The sequence below is a fragment of the Symphalangus syndactylus genome, chromosome 5 (genome assembly GCF_028878055.3).
Source record: "Symphalangus syndactylus isolate Jambi chromosome 5, NHGRI_mSymSyn1-v2.1_pri, whole genome shotgun sequence".
Classification (NCBI taxonomy): Eukaryota; Metazoa; Chordata; class Mammalia; order Primates; family Hylobatidae; genus Symphalangus; species Symphalangus syndactylus.
In genome coordinates this window covers 23,047,171-23,064,449 of record NC_072427.2, presented here as the reverse complement: position 1 = coordinate 23,064,449, position 17,279 = coordinate 23,047,171, and the positions used below count along the sequence as shown (strand labels likewise).

The 17,279-nt window shown below is 37.7% G+C and overlaps 1 protein-coding gene across 2 annotated transcripts in view; it reads right to left on the bottom strand.

Annotated features, from left to right (window-relative positions):
• Positions 1-17,279, bottom strand: part of ADAMTSL3 (ADAMTS like 3) — a 385,342-nt gene that overhangs the window by 227,785 nt on the left and 140,278 nt on the right. For both annotated transcript variants that reach the window (XM_055277435.2, XM_055277434.2), the window contains exon 5: positions 8,286-8,331. In XM_055277435.2, the coding sequence (XP_055133410.2) occupies positions 8,286-8,331 (46 nt within the window). The remainder of the gene's footprint in view (positions 1-8,285; positions 8,332-17,279) is intronic.

Below are 17,279 nucleotides of genomic sequence, written 5' to 3'. Positions count from 1 at the left end.
GCACGTACTTCTCAGGGTTAGTGTGAGGATTACATTAATTTATTCATGAAATGGCACTTAGAATAATGCCTAGCATTCAGGAAGTACTTAATAAGTATGAGCTATTATTATTATTATTTCAGTTAAGTGTGAAGAAGTCAACACATATAGACAACAACCCACGGTCTTAAGGCTGAGAGCCTGAGCCTTCACGCATTCCCATGGAGAAACAGAACTTTTAGCAATCTCTGGAATATGATCCAGTGTTAGATCTCCAAGGCTCACTGACAGAAACACCTCCTTCTCCACAGAGCAGACTACTCTGATAGAGACTGAGTTTGGCCATTGATGATGACATCTCTTGGATGGGACTGAAAAGACCCTGCCGTCCCTTAATACAGGGCTTTTACGGTCCTGGAAGTATAGGTGTAGGCATGTTTGAATCAGGGGGCAAGTCTCCCTCAAAAGAACTCCTCATCTTAGAATCACTAAAGGCAACTTCCTTCAAAAGAGTGAATGACCATCCCCATTTCCAGGTAAAATGAACTCCACTAACCACTGAAGTAGTGTGGCCAGTCTTCAGTAAGGCATTGAATGGCAGTGAGAAGGCAGTGAGAAGTAACAGCAAGGGGATGCTCATCAGAACTTGGTCCTCTCTCCACTTGAGGTGGGGTGGGTTGCAGACTGGTCCCCACTCCTGCTATGGTGAGGTGGGTATTTTCAGCCCCCAATTAATAAAGCAGGAAGCAGTTCAATTAATTATATGGAAAAAAAGGATATAACCATATTCATACTCCAAGTTCATTGTGGTTACATCCACTTATGGCACTCAACATGTTTGCAATGTTTCTATAGTATATTCAGAAATATACTTGCATAATCTCTCCTGTGCAGGAATGGACTCTTACAGATTATCAACAGTGAAGCTGGGGCTGCATTTATGCACCTCTGGTTTCCAACACAGCTTGGGCATGCACAGCTGCAGATACTGTGGCACGTGGAAACAAAGCGATGCTCTGGACACTTCCACTGCCACAACCTTCCCTTATTTTCCAAATAAGGAATTTTGTTGGAAATTCTGAGTTTGCAATGACAAGCATAGCAACTGATGCTATATTCTTATGAAACCTCTCTTAGGACTGTCTAAGGATTCCAACTCTGAGAACTAAAGTGGGCAGCATTTGCTTCTCCACCTCCTTCCTACCCCACCCCAAGCATCTATTTCTTACCAGCCTAGAAAGATTTCTGCCGCATTCTCCCAGAGGGACCATAAATTAGAGACCACAGGTAACCCCCAAGGCCCAGAGAGCTTCAGGGGCATCATATCTTCACTCGAGTATACCAAAGTCCTAACCATTGCACCTCATGTGCATAATTTTAGCAGATTACATTTTATGTCTGTACTATGTGGCATAATACTCTAACACTTGCGTTGATAATAGGTTCCTTTTTGGAATTAGCTAGAGCAGAGTGATACACACACGCATAATACTCTAACACTTGCGTTGATAATAGGTTCCTTTTTGGAATTAGCTAGAGCAGAGTGATACACACACAGAGAAACTCTAGAATGATAACCCAAAATGTAACACCTTGATCTGGGGTTTAAAATGAATTGTTTTAAATAGTTTCACAAATTATTGCTGGAAATCATACTGTTTTGAAATTCGTTCTTGAATGACTACAAGGAAATTGTCAGACCAAAGAAAACTTTAGCTATCCCATTGGGTTGGGCAAAATAATGCACCACCTTGGCCCACAAGATGTCCATGACCTAACCCCTGGAACCTGCGACTATGTTACCTTACATGGCAAAAGGATCTTTGCACATATAACTAAAGTTAGAGACCTCGAGACAGAGAAATTATCTAGGATTATCCAGGTGGGAGAACAATGCCCCGCTGTGGTCACAGGAAGATATGACTACAAAAAATGTTCAGGCCGGGTGCGGTGGCTCATGCCTGTAATCCCAGCACTTTGGGAGGCCGAAGCGGGCAGATCACTTGAGGTCAGGAGTTCAAGACCAGCCTGGCCAATATGGTGAAACCCTGTTTCTACTAAAAATACAAAAATTAGCTGGGCATTCTGGTTAGCAACTGTAATCCCAGCTGCTCAGAAGGCTAAGGCAGGAGAATTGCTTGAACCCGGGAGGCAGAGGTTGCAGTGAGCTGAGATCGTGCCACTGCAGTCCAGTCTGGGTGACAGAGTGAGACTCAATCTCAAAAGAAAAAAAAGAAAAAGAAAAATGTTCAAACAAATGCAACGTTGCTGGCTTTGAAGACTGAAGAAGGAATCACAAGCCAAGGAATATGGGTGGCCTCTAGAAGCTGGGAAAAAAAGGAAATTAATTTTTCCCTAGGCCTCCAGAATGATGTAGCCCTGCCTATAAGTTAATTTTAGCCCAGTAAGACCCGTGTCAGACTTCGGGCCTTCAGAACAGTAAGATAATACATTTGTCTTGTTTTAAGGCACTATATTTATAGTAATATGTTACTGCAGCAATAAAAACTAATACACCCATGAAAAAGGTGGTAGATCTAAAAGCCTCATGGATAAAACTCTGAGGTTGCTCATGCACCCACATGCTTGTTTAAAAGGAAGGCTAGACTACGCTGGCACTGACATACTTGCCTTTGTGTTCAGTCTCTCTCTCTCCCTCCTACATGCCCCATCTGGATTTTCAGCTCAGTTAATTCAGCATTCACAAGCAGGTGTGTTATTCAACATCAAGTGTGATTCAATTCAAATTACCAGAGATGTGAAGCATTTGCGTAGTGCTCCAAAATCCCTCTGAGGACTCGGCTGATAAAAATCTGGTTACTTCTGGCTAAGTGATATTTGAGTTTGAGTGCCCCAGTAAATAAGCACCCATTTTTTCCCATTCAAGTTTGGAACCAGTGGAGAGATACAGATAGAAATGTCAGCTTCATCATTGATAGAAATGGACTGCAAATATGACTTGAGCTCTCAGTCAAAAGGTGTTGCTAAAGACTGCCGGCTTTCTACTCCCATAGAACTTGGGGGCCTACCCACCAAGAAAAAGCTTGATCCACAGATTAGAAGCCCTTACCCAGGACTGATGTCTCACACCGGCTTGGGACAGAGAAGGGAGAAAGACAGACAAAGCCCCAGTAATTGATCTTTTAAAATAAATTAGTTACAGCCAATTGAGAAAAGTGGATAAAAATAAATCAATCTCATTTGAAATGAGATCTCCAGATTTTCAGAATTTCCTTTTAATTCCTGTCATTTTGATTTGGGTCTATACCACCAATGAGGGAAATGTTTTTAAAACTTTTAATAAACACATAAAATGTCATGGTTAGTGATTGCCTGGGGCCAACACATAGTCAGTAAAGGAATTTACCAAGACAGTAATGAGTCTGGAAACGCAGATGTATTTAAAGAAAGGGAGATACACTGCCAGCGAGCAATGAGCAATACAGCAGAGGGAAGGCTGTCTGCTGTCTGCAAAGAGGCAGGGACTGGAAGGGAGTTTTTTAGGTCGTGCTACTTGGACTGAATGTTTGCAAACAAGATGCTTGGTGCAGGTGGGCTGTGATTTGGATGTTTGTAACAGGATGCTTGGGTGCTAGTGAGCCATTTGCAGATGACCCTATTTCTCAGAACATTTGTTCCTCTCTACCCCCATTTCTGTTTCTGCCAGCTAAGCCCATTTTTCAGTTTTCTTTCAACTCCTTAGGGCTCCACAAATTGCACATATTTATGGGGTACAACGTGATGTTTCAATACATGTATACATTATATAATGAACAAATTAGGGTAATTAGCATGTTCACCACCTCAAAAATTTATCATTTCTTTGTGGTGGGAACATTCGAGATCCTCTCTCCTGGCTAAATTGAGATATACAATGTCTCACTGTTTACTATAGTTACTCTACTGTGCAATAGGACACCAAAAATCATCCTTTCTTGCTAGTTGTAACTTTCTTGACTAACCTCTCCCAATCTCTACCTGCCCCCTGCCCTCCCCAGTCTCTGGTGACCACTGTTCTATTGCCTACTTTTATGATATCAAGTTTTATTTTTTTGGATTCCACATATGAATGAGATTATGTGGTATTTGTCTTCCTGTGCCTGGATTACTTCACTTAACATAATATCCTCTAGATTCATCCATGTCACAAATGACAGCATTTCCTTCTTTTTACAGCTGCATAGTATTTCATTGTGTATATATACCACATTTTCTTTATCCACTCATTCATTGTTGGACACTTAAGTTGATTCCATACGTTGGCTATTGTGAATAGTGCTACAATAAACATGTGAGTGAGGATGTCTCTGTGATATACTGATTTCATTTCCTCTGAATATGTAATCAGTAATGGGATTGCTGGATCATATGGTAGTTCTATTTTTAAAATTTTGAGGAACTCCCTACTATTTTCCACAAATGCTGAACTAATTTACATTCCCACTAATAGCATATAAGGGTTCCCTTTTCTCCACATCCTCAGAAACACTTGTGTCTTTTGTCTTTGTGATAATAATCATTTTAAGTGGAATGAGGTGATACAGTGGTTTTGATTTGTATTTCTCTGATGATTAGTGATGTTAAGCATTTTTTCATACACCTGGGTTGTTATTTATGCTTTCTATTGAGAAATGACCATTAAGGCCTTTTGCCCATTTTTAAATCAAATTATTTGTGTTGGGTTTTTTTGCTATTGAGTTGTTTGAATTCCTTATATATTCTAAATATTATTTCCTTGTCCAGCTGTCTAGTTTGCAAATATTTTCTCCCATTCTATAGGTTGTCTCTTTACTCTTGATTGTTTCCTTTGATGTACATAAGCTTTTTAGTTTAATATAATCCCATTAGTCTATTTTTGCTTTTATTGTCTGTGCTTTTGAGGTCATATTTTAAAAATCCTTACCCAGTCCAATGTCATGAAGTATTTTCTGTTTTCTTCTATCAGTTTCATATTTTCAAGTCTTACATTTAAGTCTTCACTTCATTTTTAGTTGGATTTTGTACACGGTGAGAGATAGGGGTCCAGTTTTATTCTTCTGCATATAGATATCCAATTTTCCCAGCACCATTTATTGAAGACACTGTCCTTTCCCCAGTGTGTATTCTTGGCACCCTTGTAAAAATCAGTTGGCTGTAGGTATGTGGACTTATTTCTGGACTCTCTAATCTGTGCCACTGATCTATGTGTATTTTTACACCAATGTCGTGCTGTTTTAGTTACTATCACTTTGTCATATATTTTGAAGTCAGGTAGTGTGATGCCTCCAGTTTTGTTTTTTGTGTTTGTTTGTTTTTAATCAAGATTGCTTTGGGTGTTCAGAGTCTTTTTGTGATTCTATACAAGTTTTAGGATTTCTTTTTTTCTGTGAAGAATGTCACTGGAATTTTAACAGGGATTGTATTAAATCTGTATATCAATTTGGATAGTAATGACATTTTAACAATATGAATTTTTCCAATACATGAACACCTCTTTTTGTACCCTCTTAATTTCATTACTGTTTTATTTAATTAATTAATTTATTTATTTATTGAGACAGAGTTTCGCACTGCCACCCAGGCTGGAGTGCGATGGCACAATTTCAGCTCACTGCAACCCCCACTTCCTGGGTTCGAGTGATTCTCCTGCCTCAGCCTCCCAAGTAGCTGGGATTACAATTGCCCACCACCACACCCAGCTAATTTTTTGTATTTTTAGTAGAGATGGGGTTTCACTATGTTGGCCAGGCTAGTCTTGAATTCCTGACCTCGTGATCCACCTGCCTCAGCCTCCCAAAGTGCTGGGATTACAGGCATGAGCCACCATTCCCAGCCATTAATGTTTTATAATTTTTAATGTAAAGATCTTTTACCTTCTTGGTTAAATTTATTACTGAATATCTTACTTTTTTGTAGCTATTGTAAATATAGCTATTGTAAATTCAAATGATTTCATTAAATTTTTTATCTGTATTCGTCTGTATCTCACAAGTTTCCCTAAGATCACTACTTTGAATTCTTTTTCAGGCATTTTGTAAGTTTCCTTTTCTTTGGGGTTTGTTACTGGATAACTGTATTCCTTTGAAGGTGTCATGTTTCTTTGCTTTCTCAAGTTTCTTGTGTATCTACTTTGCTTTGTTTTTTGCTTGTTTGAGATGGAATCTGGTTCTGTCACCCAGGTTGGAGTGCAGTGGTGTGATCTCAGATCACTGCAACCTCCACTTCTCAGGTTCAAGCAATTCTCCTGCCTCACCTCCCAAGTAGCTGGGATTACAGGTATGTGCCACCATACCTGGCTGATTTTTGTATTTTTCATAGAGGCAGGGTTTCACCATGTTGGCCAGGCTTGTCTTAAACTCCTGACTTCAAGTTACCTGCCCGCCCCAGCCTCCCAAAGTGCTGGGATTACACGCATGAGCCACCACACCCACCCTTGTGTATCTACTTTGATATCTGTGCATCTGCTGAATCCATTTTTGCTTTCAATTTTACAGAGTAGCTTCTATAAGGAAAGACTTTTTCTAAAGATGTGTCCTAGGGTGTCAGTTGAGTAGTGTGAATTCACATTGGTTCTGGGTGGACACAGTAGTTGGGTCTCCATACAGTTTCATCAGCTGTAATCCATGTAGTAATATCTGTGAGTGCCTCAATGGCCTAGGCTGCAGGAGTTTAGAGCAGTAGTGGTGCAGCTTTGCCAGAGAAAGGGCCACCAGGCTGGTTCTTAAGCTGCAGGTACATGCACAACTGTGCAGGATCACCTGTTCCTTGCAGGGAAGGGTGCCATGTGGACTTGGATGCAAGAGTCACCACCATTTCACTGGGCCTAGGTTCTAAATAGCTGGGGTTGTGGTGCTGCAGTCATCTGTGTGAGCATGTAAGAATGATAGTGGAGCCTCAGGGATGGAAAGATCAGTGGTTACTGTCCCCCAGAGTAGAGCACACTCTAGCAGTGGCTCCAGTTTCAAGGTAGCACTGTGCCATAACAGCCTGGGTCATGCGAGGTGGGCAGTGCACAATGTGAGCTCCTACTGTGAAGTAATGCAGCTGTGGGAACTCCAGGCAGCTCCCCCAAACTGGGCTCAGGGCCTGTGAGGACTGCCGCATTCTCCTGTAGCAAGGACTACATGTGTCTCCAGTGGTAACAGGGGCTACTGGGGGCTCCCTGCTTACCTGACAGGGGAGATGGAGTAGTGGAAGCAGAGTACTTCGCCCTCCTCCCTATGCTGCCATCTTGAGTTACTGTGTGCCACAGGGATTCTTCTATTCCCTTGCTATACTCCAGTACTCTCCCTCACACTCTAGTCTAATTGTAGTTGTTGATTTGTTGCTTTGGTCTTTTTGTGTATGAGGAGGCAAGTGCCAAGTACCTCTAGTTAGCCTCTTACCGATAACCAGGAAATGTTTTGAATGGAAAATAGAATGGATTCTTTCTGGTGTTTATTTTTTATTTTCAATTTTTTTTTTTGAGACAGAGTCTCACTCTGTCACCCAAGCTGGAGTGCAGTAGCACAATCTTGGCTCACTGCAACCTCCACCTCCTGGGTTCAAGCAATTCTCCTGCCTCAGCCTCCAAAGTAGCTGGGACTACAGGCACGCATCACCAAGCCCAGCTAAGTTTGTATTTTTAGTAGAGATAGGGTTGCACCACATTGGCCAGGTTGGTCTCAAACTTTTAACCGAAAGTGATCCGCCTGCCTCGGCCTCCCAAAGTGCTAGGATTGCAGGCATGAGCCAATGCGCCTGGCCTTATTTTCAAATTTCTAAAGCAAGATATTTGAATTTTTATTTTTAGTGTTGACTGATGTAAAATAAGAGTAGGGTTTTGTATATATCTGTGTGATTTGCTGATAGGTCACCTATAGTATTCCATGACACTGAGGTAGAAATAACAACAGACCAGTTCAAGTAAGTCTACTCTTCCTAGGTGACCTTTGAAAAATAATTTTACCTCGCTCAGCCTCAGTCCTCTCACTTGCAAAAGAGAAATAGCCGCACCTCACCTGTCCAGAGACAGTGTGAAGGTCAGGTAAGATAACGAACATAAAAGCATTCTGAACTTTGAAACGAGCTTGCAGATATTATATTGTTTCTATGACTTCAGAAATTATGAAATACTTACCAAATTAGATCATGAATGTGATATGGCCTTAAAAGGTAGTATAAACGGAAGATATTTGATATACAAAATCTGTTGCCAATTAAAGAAATACTTAAGTTTTCCACAAAGGGTATTAAGAGACCATTAGTTTTAGGGTACACATTGGAATATTGTAACTTAAAACAAGAACATATTGTATTGGATAAAATAATTTTATTTTAGGACTTACATGATTGCTGCATGTCTTGTACCGAATGTTCTGCCCTTCACAATTCCTAAAGGAAAAAAGAAAGAAGAAAGAAGAAATGATTTCATAGAAGAGGCAAGCATTAAAAAAAAAAAAAAAAAGCAAATACAAGGCATTGGTTCCCTGTAAAACTTTTACTAGTGCACATTACCCCAAAGATTCAAAGTTTAATTCTAAGAAACTAATTTTCAAGGATTGGGGGCCAAAAAGTCTTGTGGAAGTGTCATATTAAATAAAGAATGAATTCTTTAGTTAATAGTAGTACTCACATGCAATTCTTACCCAAGGATCCATATAATCACTACAATTCATGTACAATATGTGTGTGTCTCATGTGTGAATATGTGTATTCTTTTCTATAATGAAAAGGGAAAAGCTACATGTAGAAGCATTTGTGTAGCACGTCTCCACTAGGACATTTCTCTTCCCTTACTGAAGCACCTCAAATTAGCAGGGCACTCGCTGTCTTCCTTTAATTAGTACAACAGTCTCTGTTAGAAATTGCTTGAAGTAATGCTTCCTTTTTTTTGAGACAGAGTCTCACTCTGTCGCCCAGGCTGGAGTGCAATGGCTTGATCTTGGCTCACTGCAACCTCCGTCTCCCAGGTTCAAGCAATTCTCCAGCCTCAGCCTCCAGAGTAGCTAGGATTGCAGGCGCACACCCCGTGCCTGGCTAATTTTTGTATTTTTAGTAGAGATGGGGTTACACCATGTTGGCTAGGCTGGTTTCACACTCCTGGCCTCAAGCAATCCACCTGCCCCAGCCTCCCAAAGTGCTGGGATTACAGGCGTGAGCTACTGCAGCCGGCCTATTTTATTTCAACCATTGACCTTACCAAATGGGATTCTACCAAGTCATGTTGGAACAGTGTTCTTGGGAGGCTAATACTGGTAAGTTTGAGAATTTTCCAGGGATGACCACCACATTACCTATCTCCTCCTACAGCCACTAGCTCTGTGACCCTGCCACTCATTTTCCATGCAGAGTTTTCCTTTGGGAGACAGGAATTCCATCCAACGGGTACTTTCCTCAGTCCAGTGCTTGTCTGTCTATATTTTACATAAACTCCTTAAAAATAACTGATCTCTTCATGGCACTTTTCCCAATTTTTCAATGGAGTTACATATTCTTTCCCTTTATGTTTTCCTGGTGAATTCAATGGCAAATTTGGAGCCAGGAAAGCTAAACGCAGGCTTAAATAATCATTTTGAATTAAAAGTCAATACATACTATCTCAATTGTTATTAAAATATTTATTTCTATGGGAACAAAAATAATTTTAAAGTGGATAGGAGGTCATTTTTTTGCCCGTATGATTTAAATATGAGCCTATATGAAATGATTGATAAAGTTAGCAATGTAAAACTCATTGCATATGCTTTCTCATGCTTCCATTTTTCTTGATTACAAAAGGAAGAAGTGGAAACCAGTAATGTGCCAAGAAGTATAGAGGTAGTCACTCAAAATCCTATCACCAAGAACTTTATTCTTTTGTCATTTAATCCTCCATTGTTTCTGCCATTTACAGGATTGAAAATCATACTGTTAATTCATCCTAGTATTTGTTTTAATCTAATATTATAAGCATTTTCTCATTTCATTGATAAATCTTTGGAAAAATTATTTTAATGATTACATCATAGTCCATTATACAAACATTATTTTGGTAGCTTTAAATTTAAAATTTTTAAAATTGTGACAAAATACACATAACATAAAATTTACCATCCTAACCACTTTTAAGTGTGTGGTTCAGTGTTTAAGTATGTTCACGTTGCCATGCCGATATTACCTTTCGTGATTACATTGCTTCTCTTTTTCCCTACTTAAAAACTGGCATATATTAAAATTCTATTTGGGATGTATACAATTTTAAGAGTTTTGACAAACTCATACAATTTGTAACCACTACCACAACCAATATTTGGAACAGTTCCATCACCCCAAAAATGCTCTCAGGTTGCCCCTGTAGAATCAGCCTCTTCCCCCACCCTCAGCTCCTGGCAACCACTGGTTGGTTTTGTCCCTATAATTTGCCATTTCCAAAATGTTATATAAATGGAATCACACCATATGTAGGTTTTTGAGACTGACTCTTTTTAGCATAATATATTTGAAAATCATTCTTGTGGTTGCAGGTATCTATAGTTTGCACCTTTTTAATTGCTGACTGGCATTCTATTGCACATATGTACAACTGTTTGTTTATTCATTCACCAGCTAGATATTTGTTTTTAGTTTTGGGCAAGTATGAAAAAATGCTATAAACATTCACATGCAGGTTTTATGTTAACAAAGTGTTTCATTTCTCTTGGGTAAATACCTAGAAGTGGGATTTCTGAGTCCATTCTTTCTTATATAACATAAAAATCATTTGGTAAACATCTTTAGGTTTTCATTTTTGTCCATACGTACAATACATATTTAGAAGTATTTTAAAACAAATCCCAGTCCTTTCATAATATGAATTTTTCATGTATGAGTTTTTAACTCTTGGCTGGCTAAGTATTATTTAATTAGTTGGATGCATGGCTGGCATATGATTAAATCTTTGCATTTCATACAGGAAAGGCAATGCTGCATGATATGATATTACTTCTTTTTCCTCAAAGCTGTAAACACACTTCATTGACCCTTGACATTGAGACTTGCAGAGGAGAAATGTGATTATTCCTTTGCTTGTGTGTTTTATGTTTCTGCCTGAAAGCTTATAGTACTTTTGTTTTGTTGTGTTAGTATTTGATATAAAAGTTAAGTTATAATCAGGATGTATCCAGTCGTGTGTTTCATCAGTCTTTACTGAAAATGGTGAGCCTTTTTGAATGGAATACTCAAGGTCTTTATTTACACTGCTGCTGATCATTCTCAGATTATGATTTTGATTACTGCTCTTGTTCCATAAATGCCTATAATTCTGAGGCTGGAGCTCCCTCTCTCTGCATCTATTACTTCTTCATTGGTCCATCTATGATTTCCTCATATATATATATATATATGTCATTTCATTGACCTTTTCTTGTGCCTATAAGAAATCTTCTACAGATATTCCTCCACACTACTGATTTTAATTTTCTGTAGTGGTTATTTTGCATTTTATTGTGTCCAGTACATTTTTAATATTAACTTCCACTCTTTTTCCTTTGCAGTTTTTCTCAAACTCTCCCTCTTCCATTTCCATTTCATAACATCTTCACCTTAAACTTTCTGTTCCAACTGCAACTTGTATCCCTTGTCTCCTCACATCTTGTGTTTTGGAGGTGGTACAATCCCTAATTAGATTTAGAGGGCTTTGGGAGAAGGACATTTTGGAGTGAAAAGAACAGCATTATAGCTGCCTCCAAAAGCGTTACCTAATTTGTAGTTAAATCATATTTAGGTAGATGCGCTTTCTTGATTTGTGGTTCAGAACATCTTCCCAGATTATCACAATGGGTTGGCTGTATCTTAATATTTTGTAACACTGCATATTACTGTTTTTAAAATTTTGTTATAGGTATTTGATTCTTAAATTTATTAAAATCTTGCTAAGAGTACATCAAATTTTAAACATTCAAGCAGCACCAAACTGGGAGGCTGGTAGAAAAAAATATATTGGTGTGGAGAAGTCTTTCTCTTGGTCAAGGGGAAATGACTCCATTCTACTGGGAAACAACAGCTCTGCCTATTGAAAAGGTCACTCACTTACATGACCTACTTCATTTTGCTTTTTATGTATGAACAAAAGAAGAAAATAAATAATAAGAAAAGTGAAGAAGTAACTGAAATTACTCTCTTATTTTGGAAAAGCCCCAGTTGAGGGAAGTTGCTAACAGATTAGGGAAGTGATAACCAAAAAGCTTTTTGTACCATGCTGACTTGCAGCTGTAAAAAGCTTTTGATGCTAATTTCAAGGGAACAAGCAAATTAGAGAGTCACAGGTTAAAAAAAATATTTGAATTGATGGGAATACTGGAATACAAAAATTGTTGAAACTTCATAAAAATGGCATTTTCTTTAAACATTTTCAGAAATAATTTTTCAGATGCATTTTTAGTAGTTGCTTAATTTTAGCTATTTATATTACAAACTGTTCTTGTAAATAGAAACTTAATATATCAAAGGTATCTTATGGCTGTGTCTCAGGCCTTCAGTGTAGACCATGTGTATAGCAATGGTCTACACTCCATTGCCACCTGCTGTGTCCTAATTGTAAGCTGAGTTTCCAGGAGTCACTGATTTGCATCTTGAGTGTTGAGCCTGAAAATACAAACCTAAAAAGTATGCACAACTCTCCTAAAAATCCCACTACAATTGCAGCATGGTGATACGAAAAAGAGCATTTTATGTCACGAATTTTCAAAACATAATGCACCATTTTGGACTCATTCTTCCTTCAACAACGTCTTATGGTGAACCTACTATGCACCAGGATATGGATATAAAGATTCAGGGAGATTACTTCTCAGTTTCCTTTATAAGTCAGTAGCAAGGTTTTTATTTTTAAACCCAACCACCTGGCGACCATTTTTAACATTCTATTTTACTTTGTCCAACCTAATACACAGTAAATCCAGTGACTGGCCTCTATTGATGTGGCTTGCTGTGGTTACAATTTAGTATGAAAATGAATGACTACTTTATGAAACAGGCATAAAATGAAATGCAAGTTATTTTAAAGTTAAGGACACTGGAATCCTAATTCCCCAAGCAGGAACCTGCCAGCTTATTCTGGAATAATTCCTTTGGGCCAAAGCAACTAAGCTGCAGAAATATTACTTACAAGTTTTTAATTTCATTGTAATTAGTATATGTAAAAGCTAATGGTTATCAGGAGTATTTGAAAATTCAAGAACATCATTTCACAATTATGTATTTTCTATCCATTACAACATTCGTAACACTCTGTATTGAAGAGTTTTGAAGTCATAAATTTATGAATATATAAAAAACATATGTTGATTCCACATGAGGATATATTAAAAACATTAATAAAATTTCCCTGGAGTTCTTAGCACTATAATTTATTATATTCATTTGATGATATATTGACTCAAATAATGGTGTCATAAAGCCTGAGAAGTATGTGTTTTGAAGAATAAAAATATATTAATTTTTAAAATAGTAGTTAACTTAAACCTGTGTTTCCCATGATTGGCACTTAACTAGAATATCAAGTTACACACTTCTGCAAGAGAAAGAGACATTCTGGCTGGCATATGGTTTGCAGTGCAAAAGAACTGACTATTTAAAGTAATCAAATTCTGAAATAACTTTATCCACAAGAAATATATGAGGAAAATAGCTACATTTGCTATTTTCCTAAATCATGAATGCCCTAAATCATGAATTTGAAGGAGCACACTGATAAAAAGGGAAGGCACTGAAATGCTTTCTAAAGCTTTGGGATGGCTTTCAGTTTGGTTTTATATGTAATCACCTCCATATTCCTCTTCCAAGAAAAACTGACCACAAGCATTCAATATTTATGAAGACTTAATAAGTCTCTAAGGCAGTTCAAGGATAAAGAGACCTGATAAGCATTCCAAGGGAAGTAGGTTTGCTTCTTAAAAATCTCAGAGTACTTCCAAAATGACAGTGAAAGTTCTTAATATGGGAATGGGTCAGGAATGATTAAGGTTTGCAGCTGTCTAAAATGTGGGGGGCAGGAATGAGTGAATTATTAAAGAACCTGCTATCATGCTTTTGAAATAATCTTATTAAAGAACCTGCTACCATGCTTTTGAATTAATCTAATTTCATTACAGCCAAAAAGTGGTGTTATTGTCCTTTTTTTTTTTTTTTTTGAGACGGAGTCCCACTCTGTCACTCAGGCTGGAGTGCGATGGCGCGATCTCGGCTCACTGCAACCTCGGCCTCCCAGTTTCAAGCAATTCTCCAGCCTCAGCCTCTTGAGTAGCTGGGATTACAGGCATGCACTACCACGCCCAGCTAATTTTTGTATTTTTAGTAGAGATGGGGTTTCACCATGTTGGTCAGGCTGGTCTCGAACTCCTGACCTCGTGATCCACCCGCCTCGGCCTCCCAAAGTGCTGGAATTACAGGCATGAGCCACTGTGCCCAGCCCGTCCCTGTTTCTTAGACATGGAAAAAGTCGGTGTGCCACAGGCCTGACCCCATGCCAGGAACCAAGCTGGGAGAGCACATGCAATGACATGTACTTGTCTTACTTCTGAAACACCACAGAAATTATTATTCTCTCAATTTATGCACATATATGCACAAATACATATATACACATTTGATTTAGGATGTTTTCTACCCTCAGATGCCTGTTTAAATTAGATGAGCTCAGGGAGCAGGCAAATTTGGAGATTCTCAGGCCTACAAGAAAATTTCAGAATGTAGGCTAAGGTTTGTGTAGAAATAGACTAAAGAATGCTATATTAGTCTTAAGAAATGAAAAAGTTAAGCAAATACTAACATCAGAAATAGGAGAGGTAACTGAGTACATGGAATCATATTGTACAAAAAACCTTCTGCAGTTTTTTTTTCTCTGAAAACTATTTTTGAGAATATCCATGTTAACAGATGTAACTCTAATTCATTCACTTTTAGACATCTGTAGGAATCCCATTTATAAATATACCAAAATTTATTTATCAATTCTCTTTATTCTTCATTGATCAATTTTCCTAAATGTTGATGAAGATTGTTCCAAATCTTCATTTCAAATTTTAAACTGCACCCACAGTTCTGCAATGAGCAATCTTATACCACCATGTTAGGCATATTTACACGTTTCTCTGGGATATACACCTGAGCAGGATTGTTCTGTTCTGGGTGTTTACAGCATCACTATTACCAGATATTGACAAATTGCTCTCTAACATGGACTTACCAATTTTCACCCTCATTACCAGTACAGGAAGGTTCTTCTTTTTATACATCTAGGTCAATATTTGACATTTTTAAAACTTTTTTTTCCCCAATATGAAGAATGTGAAATATGTCATTTCATATTCTTTTTTCTTTTTTTCTTTTTGGGGTAGACAGTTTTGCTCTCTCACCCAGGCTGGAGTGCAGTAGTGCAATCTCGGCTCACTGCTACCTCTGCCTCCTGGGCTCAAGCGATTCTTGTGTCTCAGCCTTCCGAGTAGCTGGGATTACAGGCATGTGCTGCCACGCCAGGCTAATTTTTGTATTTTTAGAAATGGGGTTTCATCATGCTGGTCTCAAACTCGTGACCTCAAGTGATCCGCCCATCATGGCCTCCCAAAGTGCTGGGATTACAGGTGTAAGCCACCACACCCAGCCTCATTTCATATGCTTTTGCAGTTTTTTGTCAGTGAAATTATTATTCTCATTTGTTTTTTACTATGCAGATTCACCTTCTGTGAATTTCCTGTTCATATTCTTTGCCCACTTTTCTACTAGGCTCTTTTTGCTTCTATTTTATTGGTAAGTAAAAGTTACTTAATATTTCAAATACTAGTCCTTTATTGGTTATATTCATTGTCAAGATTTTATTCCACTCTATGGCTTTTCTTTAGGTTTATATTTTTGTGATATGGGTGTATATTTTTTATTGTGCTTGAATTTATCCATATTTTCCGTTGTAACTCAGACTTTTTGTATCTTAGTTAGGGAATATTTCACTCTCTAGAAATCACAAAGATATTCTTCTATATTTCTAAATGTTTCCAGACATTGCTTTTTACAAGTAGAGATTAATGCACTTGGAATTTATTCTTTACATGAATTGATATGTTCTAATGTTTTCCTTTGACTATCGATAATCATATCTGAGCACCATGTATTGACTATCCCTCTTTCCTGCACTGGTTTACAGGGCCACTTTCAACATATACCAAACTTCCACATATGCATATATCTGTTTCTAGGCTCTCAATTTTGCCACACTTGCTATTCCTGCCTATGCCATTAGTATAGTTAAAAGAAACATTTTAATTGTCCAGGCAAGTTCCCTATTTTGTTCTTTTTCAAAATTATTTTCATTTCTTTGCAATCCTATATGATACTTAGAATTGAAATTATGCTTATAGATTAACAGGGGAAAATTGGCATGTTTATGATGTTGAGATTTCCTATCTATGAACATATTCTATCTCTCCTTTTATTTAGGTAAGCGTCTAAATCTTCCATAAAGGTCTTACACATTTTTTATTGAATTTATTACAACATAGCATATATTTTGCTAGTACTGCCTTTTGAAATTTTGCTTTCTGTTTAGTTTTTGGTACTGTGCAAGAGCACAGTCATTTTTGCATTAATTTGTTTCCAGTAATCTTTATTGAATTATTTTATTAGTTTTATTATTTTATGTACAAGTACTCTTGGATTTTTCTATCTGCACAATTTAGTAGTCTCTGAATAATGAGAGTTATCCTTCTATTTCATTTTTTTTCTAGCCTTACTACACTGACTAGGACCTCAAATACAGTAATGAATACAAACAATGACAGTGGGAATTCTTATCTCACACCTAATGTTAAGGAGAATGTGGTAACATTTTTACCAACAAGATTATCTACTGTACATTAAGAGAGTATAACTTTATTCCTAGTTTGCTAATATTTTTCAATTGAGAATAAGTATTCATTTTATTAACTGCTACTTTTGCATCAATATAGATAATTGTATGGCTTTTCTCTCTTATATCATCAATGCTGTGCCTGCTGGTGCTTACTCCTCGCAAGTATTTCCTTGTGTGTTACATATTTTAGGATTGCAAGTTTGTCATTAGCAGGGCTCTATTGACAGGAATCCTATGCAGCCAGTTGGTGGCCTGACTCTCAGATCTTTCATTGCTGCCATACCTTAAGTATATCACAGGCCACAAGATCACTTTTCATATTAATTTCCCACCTAAATGTTTCCACAATCATATAGGATATATGTATTCAATGTAATATATATAATATGTATAGGCCAATATACATGCACTTCCAAATTTTGAGAGAACAGGTCCATTGTTCCAACGTGGAATTTTTTTTTCATATGGAATTAAGACTAAG